The sequence below is a fragment of the Vanacampus margaritifer genome, chromosome 17 (assembly GCF_051991255.1).
Source record: "Vanacampus margaritifer isolate UIUO_Vmar chromosome 17, RoL_Vmar_1.0, whole genome shotgun sequence".
Classification (NCBI taxonomy): domain Eukaryota; kingdom Metazoa; phylum Chordata; class Actinopteri; order Syngnathiformes; family Syngnathidae; genus Vanacampus; species Vanacampus margaritifer.
Genome location: NC_135448.1, coordinates 10,821,014 through 10,834,802, shown reverse-complemented (window position 1 = coordinate 10,834,802; position 13,789 = coordinate 10,821,014). Strand labels below are relative to the sequence as shown.

Sequence of the window (13,789 nt, the reverse complement as noted above, 5' to 3'; positions counted from 1 at the left end):
GTGTACTCTCTGGCCTCAATGGGAGTTTTGTCAATTGGCTGACTGTTAATCAGGCGTGTTTCGATGTGTGTTATTTGTCTTAACAGATCATGCAAGACCGGTGCTGATCAATCCACACAGCGTCCATTATGCATAATGTCCACACAGAACACACAAACAAAAAGATGGATTGTTTGATGCTATCATCAATCTCCTTTGCTTGCCACTGTATGCGAGGGAGAGGAAGTGTGTATAATAAGAGGCCGAGCCATTGTTGGGTTGTTTTCCTAACTCACTTACTAGGTAGCTGTAGATTTTGAAGAGATTGGGTTACTTTTACCCAAGGTTAGGTTAACTCATTCAATGCCATTGACGGCTATAGACGTCAAAAATTCATTTGAACTATTTCTATTAGTTAAAAAATTTTTCCCCACTTTTTAATTTTTTTTTATTTTTTTTAATTATATTTTTTCAAAAAAAGAAAACATGATTAAAAATTAGGTCATCAGGCGATTAAAAGTTTTAATTGTAATTAATCGCATGACTTCAATAGTTAACTCACGATTAATCACAAATTTGATATCTGCTCTAAATGTACAAGAAAAACTTTTTTTCTAGTTTTTCATATGCTTGTTAACAAAAGTGGGAAAAATGTTAAACGAATAGAATTAGTTAAAATGAATTTTTGACGTCTAAAGTCGTCAATGGCAGTTAACGAGTTAATGATCCTGACCCAGTAGATTGGGTTGATGATTGGATTTTGTTGTGTACTGCAGTTAAGTAGACCACTTAGTTAGTTTTTACCCCTAGTTAGGTTAAAATCTTGGCCCAATAGGCTGTGTCAAATCCTCAACCCAATGAACTGGGTATGAATAACCCAGCAGTGCTTTGGTTCCTTTTGGACCTTTTAAAACTGCTGGGTCATAAACAACCCAAAATTGGATAGACACACTACAACTTTCTCAGTTTTGTATAGAACCAATTTTTTTGTACAAAACAATCCAGTTTTGGGCGGTTAAAACAACCCAAGCTTGTGTAAAATTGTTAGTGGGTCAGGTTATTTTTGACCCAGTATTTTAGGGTGTAAACATTTCACACTATTTGAGTTACTTTTAATCCAGCAATTTTAAGAGTGACACCTCAGTTGGTGGTGCACGGTTCGGTCCATTTTCGGAATGTGTTATTTTTCATAGTCATTTTTCCGCGTTCACAAGCTGCACTTGTTACAACTGTGAGCGTGTGAACGCACAAAACTGAATAACTGCGGTCCTGAAGGTCTTATTGTCCCGTCCCTAGTGTGTACTGAGGAACATTTTTAATTCCCATTCGGTGCTTTTATTAAAATAGGTTCTTTGAAGTTGTGGAACAGCATTTTTTAAAATATTATATGATATGCACTATTAAGTAACTCCCTAACGAGTCGTGTTAAAATGTTCAAATAAAATAAAATAAGTACTATTTATCTCCAAAGAAGTGCAAGTATCACAGCCCAAAGGCACGATGCGTATTTTTAGACGGCCGCCTCCCTGTGTTGTCACAAAATAGCTATAAGGGGTAAAGAAAAGCAATCACCATTCAGAGCACTTCTGTGTCCTTAATGAGGCGATTCCTGGAGGATTTGTGATGGTTAGACGGCGTGCTTCCTTTCGCTCTAAAAGGAAAACCTTCCATTTTCTGTGAATTATGTTCCCTTTCTTTCACATGCTCATTCATGCACTGCACATGAATGAGTTCTCTTCTTGTCCCCCTACACAAAAAATGGAATTAAACAGTAGTACTGCAAAAGATGACAGCGCATTTGTTTGTTGTCCACCGGCCATGAATAACTTTATTTATTTCGTTATGTGCTGCGTGGCTCCGTCGGGCCAAGTATTGTGTACATGTCGAAGAGGTAGCATTTACCATTTCTTTGCAAAGCAACACGATCGATTCATAAATTGTGCTCACCCGAGTTGGCTAATGAAAACTTTTGACAAATAACTAAAATGAATCATTTAACCCTGGAGAACCCACGGGGTCAAATTTGGCCCCTATAAATTCTGCTACTCAAATAACAAAGACCTTCTTTTTTTTTTTTTTACAAATTTAACTTCAAAAGTCCAGAGTGCCACTACTGACCCCTGCATGGGGCCATCTAGTGGATGAATATTGCACTTACATGAGCCAGAGTGGTGGTGACAAGATGGCTGACAACATGCTGTTTTGTTGAGCTGGAAATTAATCCAAACAAAAAACATCTTCTCAGCAAACCATCAGATGGTAAAATTGTGTTTTTTTTTGTTAATCTATTTCATATCACGTTGCAGAATGCCTAGGAGTATGTTTTATATATATATATTTTGATAAATTAGCAACTCTGAGCTAGTTAAAAAAAAAAAAGGGTTAAAATTGAAAAAACATATATTTTGGTGTTCAGTGAATTTATAGCAGTTATTTAATGTATAATTCAGAATTTTCCAAAGAAGAAAAGGGTTCTTGGGTTCTCCAGGGTTAAAAGTGAGTCTAAAGCACAAGTGTAAGTAAGTGAGGCTATATGTATACAAAGTGGGCGTTTGCATCTTTACTTAATTTACCTTTGATTGAATTAACAACAATTGCATTACATTTTGCATCATTCCATAGATTAGCGCCATTAGAAATGTTTGATTTGATTTCATGGGGCCGCTAATACGTCGTTAATTGAATGAAGTCGTCCACCTATATGCTGTTTTGTTATCTCGTTGCATACGATGCACTCACTCTGGGGAGAGTTCAATGTATCGCGGGGACGAACTGGTAGAATGCAATGTTGAAGGTGTGGAATTAGAGCGCCGCAGCCTGCTGCTGTTTCCGTCTGGACAGGTATGATTAATGGTGTAATGTCGAAGAGTAAGGGCAAGCAAAGGCTTTTAAGCATGGCATCAAAACAACAGATTGCATTTATGTATGATTATATAAAATGATTTTAATCCTCCACGACCTCCCGGAAAAGTGTTTAGTCATGCTAATGCAAAGAATACACTCAGAGGGATCATTGTCTTTTTATGTCAATCCCCTTCAACCTATTTTCCCATGAATAACGCACCTCTCTGCTCTTTGCCTCCATCGTGCTCTCATTCCGTATGTTTCCCTCGTCATCAGGATGGCTCCCGGGCGGGTCGGGATAGGAAGAAGACGGTGTCCTTTAGCAGCAGCCTATCAGAAAAGAAGATCAGTGGTGCGGCCGACTGTATCCACTCAATGGTGGGTTGGCTGCTATGTCACTTCTTGCATGCTGAAATGTATTACATACTTTACATGAAATATTGACCTCTCTAAAAAAACAGTTGGGTCAAAAATAACCCAAATTGGGTCAAAAAAGAGGCCGACCAAAGGAACTTAAATACGTTTTTGGGCTATTCACTTGACATAAACATAAAAGCTTGTGTTTTGTGGGCTATTCATTCGACCCAACTTTGTGGCTTAAATAAATAACCCGAAAAGTTGGATCGGTCCATTTCTGACCCAATTTCAATTGTTTGACAACAGTTCTTAAGAGTCAAAAATAACCCAACATGGCTCAAAAGGGACCGACCCAAGTTTCGGAGTTATTCATTTAAGACAAAACAAAAATTGGTCAAATCAATAACCCAAAGAACAACCCAAAATGTTTGGGTTATGTACAAAAACAACCCAATTTTGGGGGGTTATTCATTTTGACCCAACTTTTGGGATCCAAAACGTTTTGGGTCAACATTCAAGTTATTCATTTAAATCAAAATTAACTAAATGACTAACCGAAAAAGTTAAGTCGGTCCCGTTTTGACCCATATTGGGCTATTTTTAATCCAACTGTTTTTAGAGTGCATAATGTGTGCATTTACGGGCATAGTGGCCGTTAAAAATATGCAACTTACTTGTCTTTTGTCCAGGTGGAGGGAAGCGATTTGAAGAAGGTGCGTCCCAACTCTCGCGTGTACCAACGTTACTACCTTCTTGACGCAGGCCTGCAAGCTCTGTGCTGGGAGCCCTCGAAAAAGGATTCCGATAAAGCCAGGATTGCGCTCTCCTCTATCCGAGAGGTCAGTCGAAATGCTAAATCAGGTCTCGCCGGTATTGCCTCTTCCAATGACTTCATTGATTCTTTTAGACCAACTCATTGGAAATGTTTACAACCCCGAACCACACGAATGGCTGCAGTTGATTTGTTTTTATTGTGTGACGCGGGCGTATCTCTCGTGGCCTCTTCTTTTAGGTGCGGACGGGTCGTAACACGGAAATATTCCGCACCAGTGGCCTCTATGAGCAGATATCGGAGGACTGCGCGTTCTCTATCATCTATGGAGAGCTGTACGAGAGCTTGGACCTTGTGGCCCACTCAGCAGAAGTGGCTAATATTTGGGTGACGGGCCTAAGGTAAAACAAATTGTGTGGTGATGTCAGGCCAAATTGCAGTGTTTGTAATCAGATGAAACCACCTCTATTTTAAAAACATTACGTTTTTTTCCACTCTGAAATTCTAAGTAAATTTTGCAAGGAGAGTTTTGAGGACATTTGCTGCTCAAGGGTTGAGGAACGAACCTACAACCTTCAGGTTGGGAGACCTGGGAGTCTTTGTGCGTTTTTTTCTTCATGTGCTGTCACTTCAAATTTAATGGCCACATGCATATTATAAAAGTATCACAATTATATTATATATAAAATAAATATGACCTTCAATAATGTAGCATTTACACTGTAAAATAAAATTGTTTGAAAAAAATAAATTCACTCAAATAAGTAAACAAGTAAATTTTACAAGTACATTTAACTTTTTTTTTTTTTTTTAAATGTTTGAGTAACGAACCCACAACCTTCTGATTGGGAGACTCTACGTCCTGAGTCATGCCAATCCCTGCTGTGTTTTAGCATATTGATGGAGTCAGGCGGAATCCTTGCACCTCCAAGAGACCAGTTTTTGGTCTCATTTTGGAATCACCAGCAATACAGTATAGTGGCAAACAGCAAGAGTGGCATGGCTCGGGTGGTAGAGTAGCCGTCTGCCAAGCTGAAGGTCATGAGTCGTTCCTCAACGCTTGAGTAACTTTTTTTTCATAAACTGGTCAAATGTACTCAAAACTCTGAGTGAAAAACTAAAACATTGCTTCTTTTTTTTTTTGAACTACAAGTTCAAATATCAAAATGTGCAGTTTAAATTGTCCTGCTCCGGAATGTGTCCAAGAAAACCACATTATACTCAATTAGGCATCTCCTGCATATGTACCATAAAAGTTGCTCAACAAAACAATCAGGTTCTACAATTTCAACTCAAACCTATCGTCCTTTTGTTTCCACTTCTAGGTATCTGATACAGTACGGGAAAAATGCCCTGGACATGCTAGCCAGCAGACAGCACAGTCTCCGTCTTGGCTGGCTGGAGCAGCTTTTCTCCTCCGCTGCCGATTTGGATAGTCAGAGGGACGTTGAGCAAGGCATTGGCTTGCAGTCCGCCGTCAAACTGATACAGACGGTGAACCCAGGGGTCGGCAGTGCAAAAGTGGAGCACAGGTTTAAAGAGCTTCAGAGGGGTCGGGCTGAGCGGCTCTCTCTTATTAATGGATCAGGAGCTAAAGACCACGCCAAAGTCAAACCCACACACATGCCAAGAAACGAGAAGGTCATGCAGCAGGAGTTCATCGAGGTCTTTCATGACTTTTGCACACGGCCGGAGATTTACTTTCTCCTGGTGCAGTTCTCGAGCAACAAGGAATTCCTCGACACCAAAGACTTGACCAGGTTCCTGGAGGCGGAGCAAGGCGCCGCACAGGTCAGTAAACGGAACACTCGGAAACACAATCCCAGTGTTGACTTTGTCTACTTGCTCCTTGACTCAGGTGACGGAGGAAGACAGCCTGAGCCTCATCCAGTCCCACGAGCCATCAAAAGAGGGCCGGCAGCAGGGATACCTGTCGATGGACGGCTTCAACAGCTACCTGATGTCGCCCGAGTGCCACCTCTTCGATCGGGAGCACGACACGGTGTGTCAGGACATGTCCCAGCCTCTGTCTCACTATTTCATCAACTCCTCCCACAACACCTACCTCATCGAGGACCAATGCAAAGGACCCTCGGACATTTCCGGCTACATCCGGGCGCTCAAGATGGGCTGTCGCTGCGTGGAGCTGGACATATGGGACGGTTCTGACGAGGAGCCGGTAGTGTGTACCGGACACACCCTTTGCCCTCCTCTCGTCCTTCGCAACGTGCTGGAAGCGATCGGACGGTTTGCGTTTGTCGCGTCAGAGTATCCGTTGATTGTGTGCATTGAGAACCACTGCTCGCTCCGACAGCAGAAAGTGATGACGCAGCATCTGGTGAAAATACTCGGGGGTCAGCTCTTTACACACTCGCCAGACAAGAAGGAGTCGTACCTTCCCTCGCCACAAGCCTTAAGGCATCGGATCCTGCTGAAGGGCAAGAAGCTGAAGGACGGTTGGGAAGCAGAGGACGGTGAAGTCAGCGAGGAGGACGAAGGGGCTGAAATGTGTCCGAGGATGAAGGCGGCGAGCAACGGCGGGGCAGCGACTGAAGACAGTCCGAAAGGGAAACAGCAAAGAAGCGTAAATCCAACCGCCGCCACCAGGTGTAACCCTCCTCATCATCCTCCAAAAAAATTCCACGTCCTGAAGGAGCTCTCAGACTTGGTCACTCTTTGCGAGTCGGTCCACTTCGTCGACTTCCCGACCTCAACCAAGAGCCAAAAACCTTGGCAATTGTGCTCCTTTAACGAGACCCAGGCCGGGCGACTCGCTGGTGAGAACCCCGGTGACTTTGTCAACCATAACAAGCACTTCCTGTCACGGGTTTTCCCGAGCCCCATGCGCGTGGATTCCAGCAACATGAACCCTCAGGACTTGTGGAAATGTGGTTGCCAGATTGTGTCTATGAACTTCCAAACAGCTGGACTAATGATGGACCTAAACGCAGCCTGGTTCCGGCAGAATGGAAACTGTGGTTACGTTTTGCGACCCGCCATCATGCGGCAGGAGGTGTCTTATTTCAGCGCAGACACCCGAGACACCGTTCCCGGGGTGTTACCTCAGCTGCTTCACGTCAAGGTGCGAGGGACTATACCACAAGCGCGCCACAGAATTCTTGGCAGCCTATCAAATAATCATGATTGTGTTCTGAAAACAGCCCATGTGGTGACCCTTCTCAGGTAATCAGCGGGCAGAACCTTCCCAAGCCGAGGGGTTCTGTGGCCAAGGGGGATGTGGTGGAGCCTTACGTGTACGTGGAGATCCACGGAATCCCGGCTGACTGCACGGAGCGCCGCACCAGGACCGTCTCGCAGAACTGCGACAACCCAGTCTTTGATGAGAGCTTCGAGTTCCAGATCAACCTGCCGGAGCTGGCCATGGTTCGCTTCGTGGTGCTGGACGACGACTTCATAGGAGATGAGTTCATAGGTCGGTTAAGTAAGATTGAGTGCAATTGTTTCTTAAAAATGTACTTTCGGGTGGTAAAAATCCACTAGTAAACAACGCCTACTATGTTGTTGGACTAAGGTACAGAGCTACCGAGAATACACAGTAAATTATTGAAGAGTGATTTTAGCCTTTCAGTCGGGGTCAGTCAAAAAATGCTACGTGAGGTAACTTGCTAATTCTACCCATTTATTTACATTTCAAGACTTTGGTTGACTGGAAAATATGTGATAGAATATGAGAGACATAACATAGCATTGTGCTAGCACAACGGCACATACTTTCCCTTTTAACTGCATAACAGTTAGCATGTCGTCAACTGTATGTTAGCTAGCTGGCTAGCTGTTATGTTTTATTAACTCAAAGACAACCAAATTGCCAAAAAAATGTCTTCCACAAACCAAGACTGTCTCTTTGGAAATGGCTACTCTGCCTCTTGGCAGTCTTGTGATTTAGCCCCAAGTGCTAGCTAGCTAGCTAGCTAGCTCCCCGGGAGCTCATTTACCTGCCCGTTGAGTAAAAAGCACTTGTAGCTAAAGCCAAACTGTGGCAAGATTTTTACTTTCTGGACCTGGATTTCACTTAGAAGTACTCTGGTGCCAATAGCTTAACAAATATGTCAAAAAAAATTTTTTTTAAAAAAACCTCTGTCACAGGTCAGTACACTATCCCACTGGAATGTCTCCAACCCGGGTACCGTCATGTCCCGCTCCAGTCTCTGACCGGGGAAGATCTTCCCCACTCCAAGCTCTTCGTCCACGTAGCCCTCACTAATCGTAGAGGAGGGGGCAAGCCTCACAAAAGGGGCCTGTCGGTGCGAAAAGCCCGCAGGAAACGGGATTACACAGCTCTAAGGGACTTGGAAATCCGCTCCGTTGATGAGGTTTTCAAAATGGCGGGTCCTCTGTTGAGAGAGGCCACAGACTTGAGGGAGAACATGCAGGTGAGAGGTCCAGATTCCTACATTATGTATTGGCGCTTGTTAGATTCTCATCATTTGCTCTTTCTCCACCCCCCAAACAGAATTCTGTGGCTATGTTCAGGGAACTGTGCGGGGTGTCGGCCGTGTCCAACCTCATGCAGTGCATACTCGCTCTTGGCTCCAGAGTGAGAGGACCCGACGGGGTGCCTTTACTACTGTTTGACCTCGAGAAGCACTACCCCACCCTGGAGCCTCAGGGAACCCTGCCTGATGTCCTTCGCCGCGTTGTCTCCACATATGACATGGTGAGGAAGGAAAGGAGCTGACAGTAAATATGCTGGTTGCCCCCCCCCCTCCAGATACACAACGTATCTCTGAAGTGCAAAGAAAGGAAGGAAACGCTAAACAAAAGCCACAAAGATCACCAAGCCGCCACCGCCCATCTTCCTGCCTGCTTCACACAACAATGAACAGCACTTGTGTAGACAGAGCTTCCTTTTGAGAACATATTTTTCACCCCCAAACAAACTGACCCTGGTTGTTATGCAGAAATGTGAGTTTCACCCTGTGAAAGTGGAACTTTCACTGACCCAGGAAGTTATTTAGCAGATTTTATTTATTTTTCCACATCTAATAATAAATCAGCCACTGTGGGTCTACATCGGAATCCTTTCCCTGTAAAAAAAAAAAAAAAAAGGGACAAAGTTTCATCAGACAAATTTCACTCTCTAAAAACAATTGGGTTAGCAACAACCCAGTTTGGGTCAAAATGAGACTAACCCGCTACTTGGGTCAATTTGACCCAACTTTCTGGTCAAACTGACCCAAGAAACAGGTTGGTCTCATTTGTACCCAAATTGGGGTATTTTTGACCAAACTGTTTTTAGAGAGTGAAATGTGTCTGGGTCATTTTGTACATCCCCCCCAAACAAAAACAAAAAAGGGTAATTTTGTACAAAACAATCCAAGTTGAGTCAAATTGACCCAAGTAGCAGGTTTGATATCATTTTGAGAAAAAAAAATCTAAAAATCCTTTTTGACCCATACTGGGTTATTTTTTTACCAAACTGTTTTTATAGTGTAGACCAGGGGTGGGCAAACTCAGTCCTCACTCCTTTCCCTCTTCCAACACAAGCTGATTCCAATCAACACGATCGCTATTAGGCTTATATGCAGAGCTTGCTGATGAGCTGATCATATATCAGCTGTGTTGGAGAAGGGAAACATCCAAAACCTGCAGGACTCCGGCCCTCGAGGACCAAAGTTTGCCCAACCCTTGTATAGACTCTACATGGAGCAATGGGTTGTCTTGTCCACAACAACCCCCCAAAAATTGGGTCATTTTGTACAAAGCAACCCAGGAAGTGACCCAAGTAGTGGGTGTTTATTTGTTTTTATTTTTTACCCCAAATTAATTAATTAAATAAAATTGTTCTAAATGAAAACACAAAATGTTGGGTCGGTCACTTTTTGACCCATATTGGGTTATATATAAATAAAGATGACTTCACTATTTATGACCCAACTGTTAGAGTGACATTTTATTTTTTATTTTTTTACCATGGCTAAATTGGGTCCCGGTGACGCACTTCAACCTCAGCACGACTCACCCCTCCTCCCTACTAAATAAGAACTTGAGCGCTTTCGCCGGTCAGCTGCAATAGAGTGCCTCGTTATTGTGGCGTGGAAATTTTTTTCCAGCCACATCTCTTGAATTTGATCTTCAATTCATAATATGGGTCCCCATTTTGCACCATGGGTTCGAATCCCAGCTCTAGCCTTGCTTGCGTGGCTTTCCTCCACAAACGTCCATGTTACATTAATTGAAGACTCAGAATTGACCATCGGTCTGAATGGTTCACCTCACCTGCGACCCTAAAGAGGACAAGCGCTATAGAAAATGGATGAATGGGTCCTCATTTTGCTTTTTTTAATTCTTGCACTCTTTCACCCTCCAACCTACACTACACAGTTCCTGCCCTTTCCACCTTTTCCCTGCGGGCCTGCTTCAACTGTGGCTGACCCACATAAAGGCGACTCGACGTAGATGTGCGCTTGCACTTTAGCCATTCTGCCGAGTTTGAGACCCAATTCATGGGTCTAACTGCGGCTGCAACTCATAATGTACCGTACACATATATTTGCTCTTTTGTGAACTGTGAATGAGAACGATAAAGTCTTGACATTTTCTTGTCTTATTAAGTTGCAGTGAAGGCTTTGGTGCGTGGCGCTAATTTAATTACAGTTGTTTGTCACTGCCGTTTTAGCAGAATATGATGTGTGCGTTGCTAGGCGCGTGCACTTTCATTTTTGAATCAAGCGCATCAGAGTTGGAAAACATCACGGCGGTGCTGAATCTCATTAGCATAGATTAGAATATGCTTTGACCAAATAGATTGTCTTATCCTAAAACACCTTCTTTAGCATGTATACCTGCTTGCTCGCGTATGTGTGTGAATGTTGATCATTAGTTTGTTCAACAGTGGGGTCGCATCCCTTTAGGCTTCCTAAGCAGAGGCCTCGCATTAATCAGCCAGAGGCAAGTAATGTTATTACTGTGCAGCGCGTGTGTGGTCATTACTCTAACTGAGTGCTTGGATTGCTCTCCCAGGATTCCTCCACAATGTGCATGTGTCTATCTGGCATGACAAGCAATGACTCTAATCTGGCATGTTCATTATTTTAATTACCACCGACACTTGCAAAAGCTTTATGACTGCATTAGAAATGCGCATTACGCTGTTCTAACTGTTTGATTTGTCGACACATAATAAGAGTATCTACTCAACCGACGTGTGTGTGTGTGTGTGTGTGTGTGCAGATGGTCCAGGCCAGCAAAGCCGTGTTCGAGCTTTCGGAAGGAATCTATGAAAGGATTCTGCATATAAAGATTATGGGTGAGTGAAAAATGATGAGTCAGTTCTTCAAACCCCAAATTCATCTTAGCATGAAAAAAAAAAATTGTCAATGGAAACTAAAGACTGTAAAGTGAAAATTAATCTTACATTTGACACACCACAGAGCTGACAGGCTAGCTAGCTATGCCTCCACTGCGAAAATACATCTTCATATGAAAATAAATATTGTTAGCAAGTTAATTCAACATGTTTACGTTTCTAAAATGGAATGAATAAAAAAAAAAAAACGCTTTTCTGCTTTTCTCCGCATGATGAGCATGCACTCATGGCCTACAATGAGGCACTCTAAAACTGCCACATCAGCTATCTATCCGAACGGAAGATGAATTTTTGTGGTGTAGGCATAGCAAGCTAGCTAGCTAGCTAACTGCACATTGACGCTATACGTATCGCCACAAATGAGGACGATTATTTATTTATTTTCAGCAATCTTCAAACATGTATAATGTATTTAGAAGCAAATCTTTGTATTCACTTTACAGGGCCTTTGAGTAGTGTGTCCCAATACTTTTTTTTCCTGTATCGTGTATTTTCTCCCATCACAGTTTTGTTGACTTCAGCATTCCGAGTCCAGACTTGTCGGCGCAGGGCCATTAAGCAGCATATCATGAGTTTAAGGGTAAAAAAAAACAAAAAAAAAAACGCTTGTAAATCAATTACAATCTCCCTGCCTCTCCTAAGGTTTACATTCATAATTACGTGACACACATAGATATGTTTGCATCCTGAGATTCTCTCACCAACACACGAGAAGTTGCGGATGAGCATGCCTGGTGTGTGAGAATCAGCAGAGGCCGAGGTCGCAAAGTACATACCGTAAAGATGGCAATCAGGGAATCCCCTGGCGACGGGTCACTCGGTGGGAGTCACGGGATGTCTGCAAGCCGCAAGAGAAGAGAGATAAAACTGATGAAGCTCAAAAAGGGGAGGAGAATGAGTGGATCAGATATGTGAGAAATAAACAGTTGCTCATAGTTAAATGACAAACTGATATAAGTGATGGAATCCAGGCATACTAATTACCCGGCTTCAACTATGTTGGGTTAATTTTAGCCTATATCTTAACTCATTCACTGCCATTGACGGCTATAGACGTCAAAAATTCATTTGAACTATTTCTATCAGTTTGACATTTTTTCCACTTTTGTTAACAAGAGTATGAAAACCTAGAATTTTTTTACTGTACATTTAGAACAAATATAAAAAAAATTGATTAATCGTGAGTCAGGCGATTACATTTTTTAATCGTAATTAATCACTCATGATTAATCAAAAATTTTATATCTAAATGTACAATTTAAAAAATTCGAGGTCTTCATACTCTTGTTAACAAAAGTGAAAAAAATGTTAAACTGATAGAAATAGTTCAAATTAATTTTTGACGTCTATAACCATCAATGGCAGTGAATGAGTTAAAGTTTTCCCTCATCCCTTGACCTGTAGCCGAGACATGAGGTAAAAATGACGCACGTCTAGATTTTTAGGTCACGGGCTTGTGCGTACTTCTGTACTATCTGATGCTCCGTTCTGCCAGTGCTGGGCAACAATCAAACATATACTGTATACATGCAAGGCTGCTCTATAGGCTTTGAGTTGCCTAGCAACGCTGATCAATTTCCGATTCAGGCAACCTGTGGATATATGTGGAGCGGGTAAATTATACTCCGAGCTGTTTATTTCTCACTCCTCCACGACTACGCATGTGTAACATTTGGACTCCTGTTGATGGCTCGCGGTTTAATGCGCGCCCCCCACGTTAACCCACTTCAGTTTCCATGGCAACCGCGGGACGGTGGCCCGGGGCGGCCAGAAGGAAACCAGATGCACAACACAACTCGCAGCACACATGCTAGACAGCGGTCAGCGGTGTCGATTCCTAACCTTTATCTTTTACAGCCATGACGTTCCACGAGCATCTACAGAGCCTGGCGGCGAAGGAGGGCTTAAGAGGGCGGAAGGTGGGCCGAGCCGTGGAGAGCTTCACCTGGAACATCACCATCCTTAAGGTCACAAACATGAAATCCACATTTGAACCTTTTGCTGCGCTCGCTCACATTTGACATTCGGCCTTCTCGCCGTTCGCCAGGGTCAAGCTGATCTTCTCACGCACGCCAAGGCTGAAGCTCAGGAGAACATGAAGCAGGTGCGCGACGCCGCTCTGACGGGCAACCTCGCCCGGGAGGTTCAAGGAGTCAGGAGGGCTCGCTCGCAGTCGCGGAAAAGCCAGCGCGACAACCCCGCCGTGAGTTTGTGACGAGCGGTGAAGACGCCGCATGTGCCGGCGGCCTTCGTGGGTCGTCTGCTACACTACACTTGCCGTCAAGGGCCACGGATGAATCCATTTAATGTTTGATATTGTGCAAGATTCAAGTTTGTAAAAACAGCAAAATGTTTCAAGACCTTTTTTGTTGTGCAGTGTGTTTTTTTTAAGGTGGGACATGAGCACACAAAATGTGGACTTTATCATTCACCATCAATAGTCCTGTTATATTTTCATTTTCGAGTTGATGTACTGCAAATAAAAAAAAAATACCATTATCAATAAA

General features: G+C 43.1%; 2 protein-coding genes across 3 annotated transcripts in view; one reads left to right on the top strand and one right to left on the bottom strand.

Annotated features, from left to right (window-relative positions):
- Window positions 1-4,510, bottom strand: part of dazl (deleted in azoospermia-like) — a 22,456-nt gene extending 17,946 nt beyond the window's left edge. For both annotated transcript variants that reach the window (XM_077547861.1, XM_077547863.1), the window contains exon 1: window positions 3,044-4,510. The gene's annotated coding sequence lies outside the window, so the exon portion shown is untranslated. The remainder of the gene's footprint in view (window positions 1-3,043) is intronic.
- Window positions 1-13,789, top strand: part of LOC144036903 (inactive phospholipase C-like protein 2) — a 23,482-nt gene extending 9,693 nt beyond the window's left edge. Inside the window, exons 2-12 of the mRNA XM_077547858.1 lie at window positions 3,100-3,201; window positions 3,870-4,019; window positions 4,193-4,353; window positions 5,278-5,743; window positions 5,811-7,034; window positions 7,136-7,385; window positions 8,060-8,346; window positions 8,427-8,630; window positions 11,147-11,222; window positions 13,140-13,249; window positions 13,330-13,789. Coding sequence (XP_077403984.1) covers window positions 3,100-3,201; window positions 3,870-4,019; window positions 4,193-4,353; window positions 5,278-5,743; window positions 5,811-7,034; window positions 7,136-7,385; window positions 8,060-8,346; window positions 8,427-8,630; window positions 11,147-11,222; window positions 13,140-13,249; window positions 13,330-13,497 — 3,198 coding nt within the window. The 3' untranslated portion in view covers window positions 13,498-13,789. The remainder of the gene's footprint in view (window positions 1-3,099; window positions 3,202-3,869; window positions 4,020-4,192; window positions 4,354-5,277; window positions 5,744-5,810; window positions 7,035-7,135; window positions 7,386-8,059; window positions 8,347-8,426; window positions 8,631-11,146; window positions 11,223-13,139; window positions 13,250-13,329) is intronic.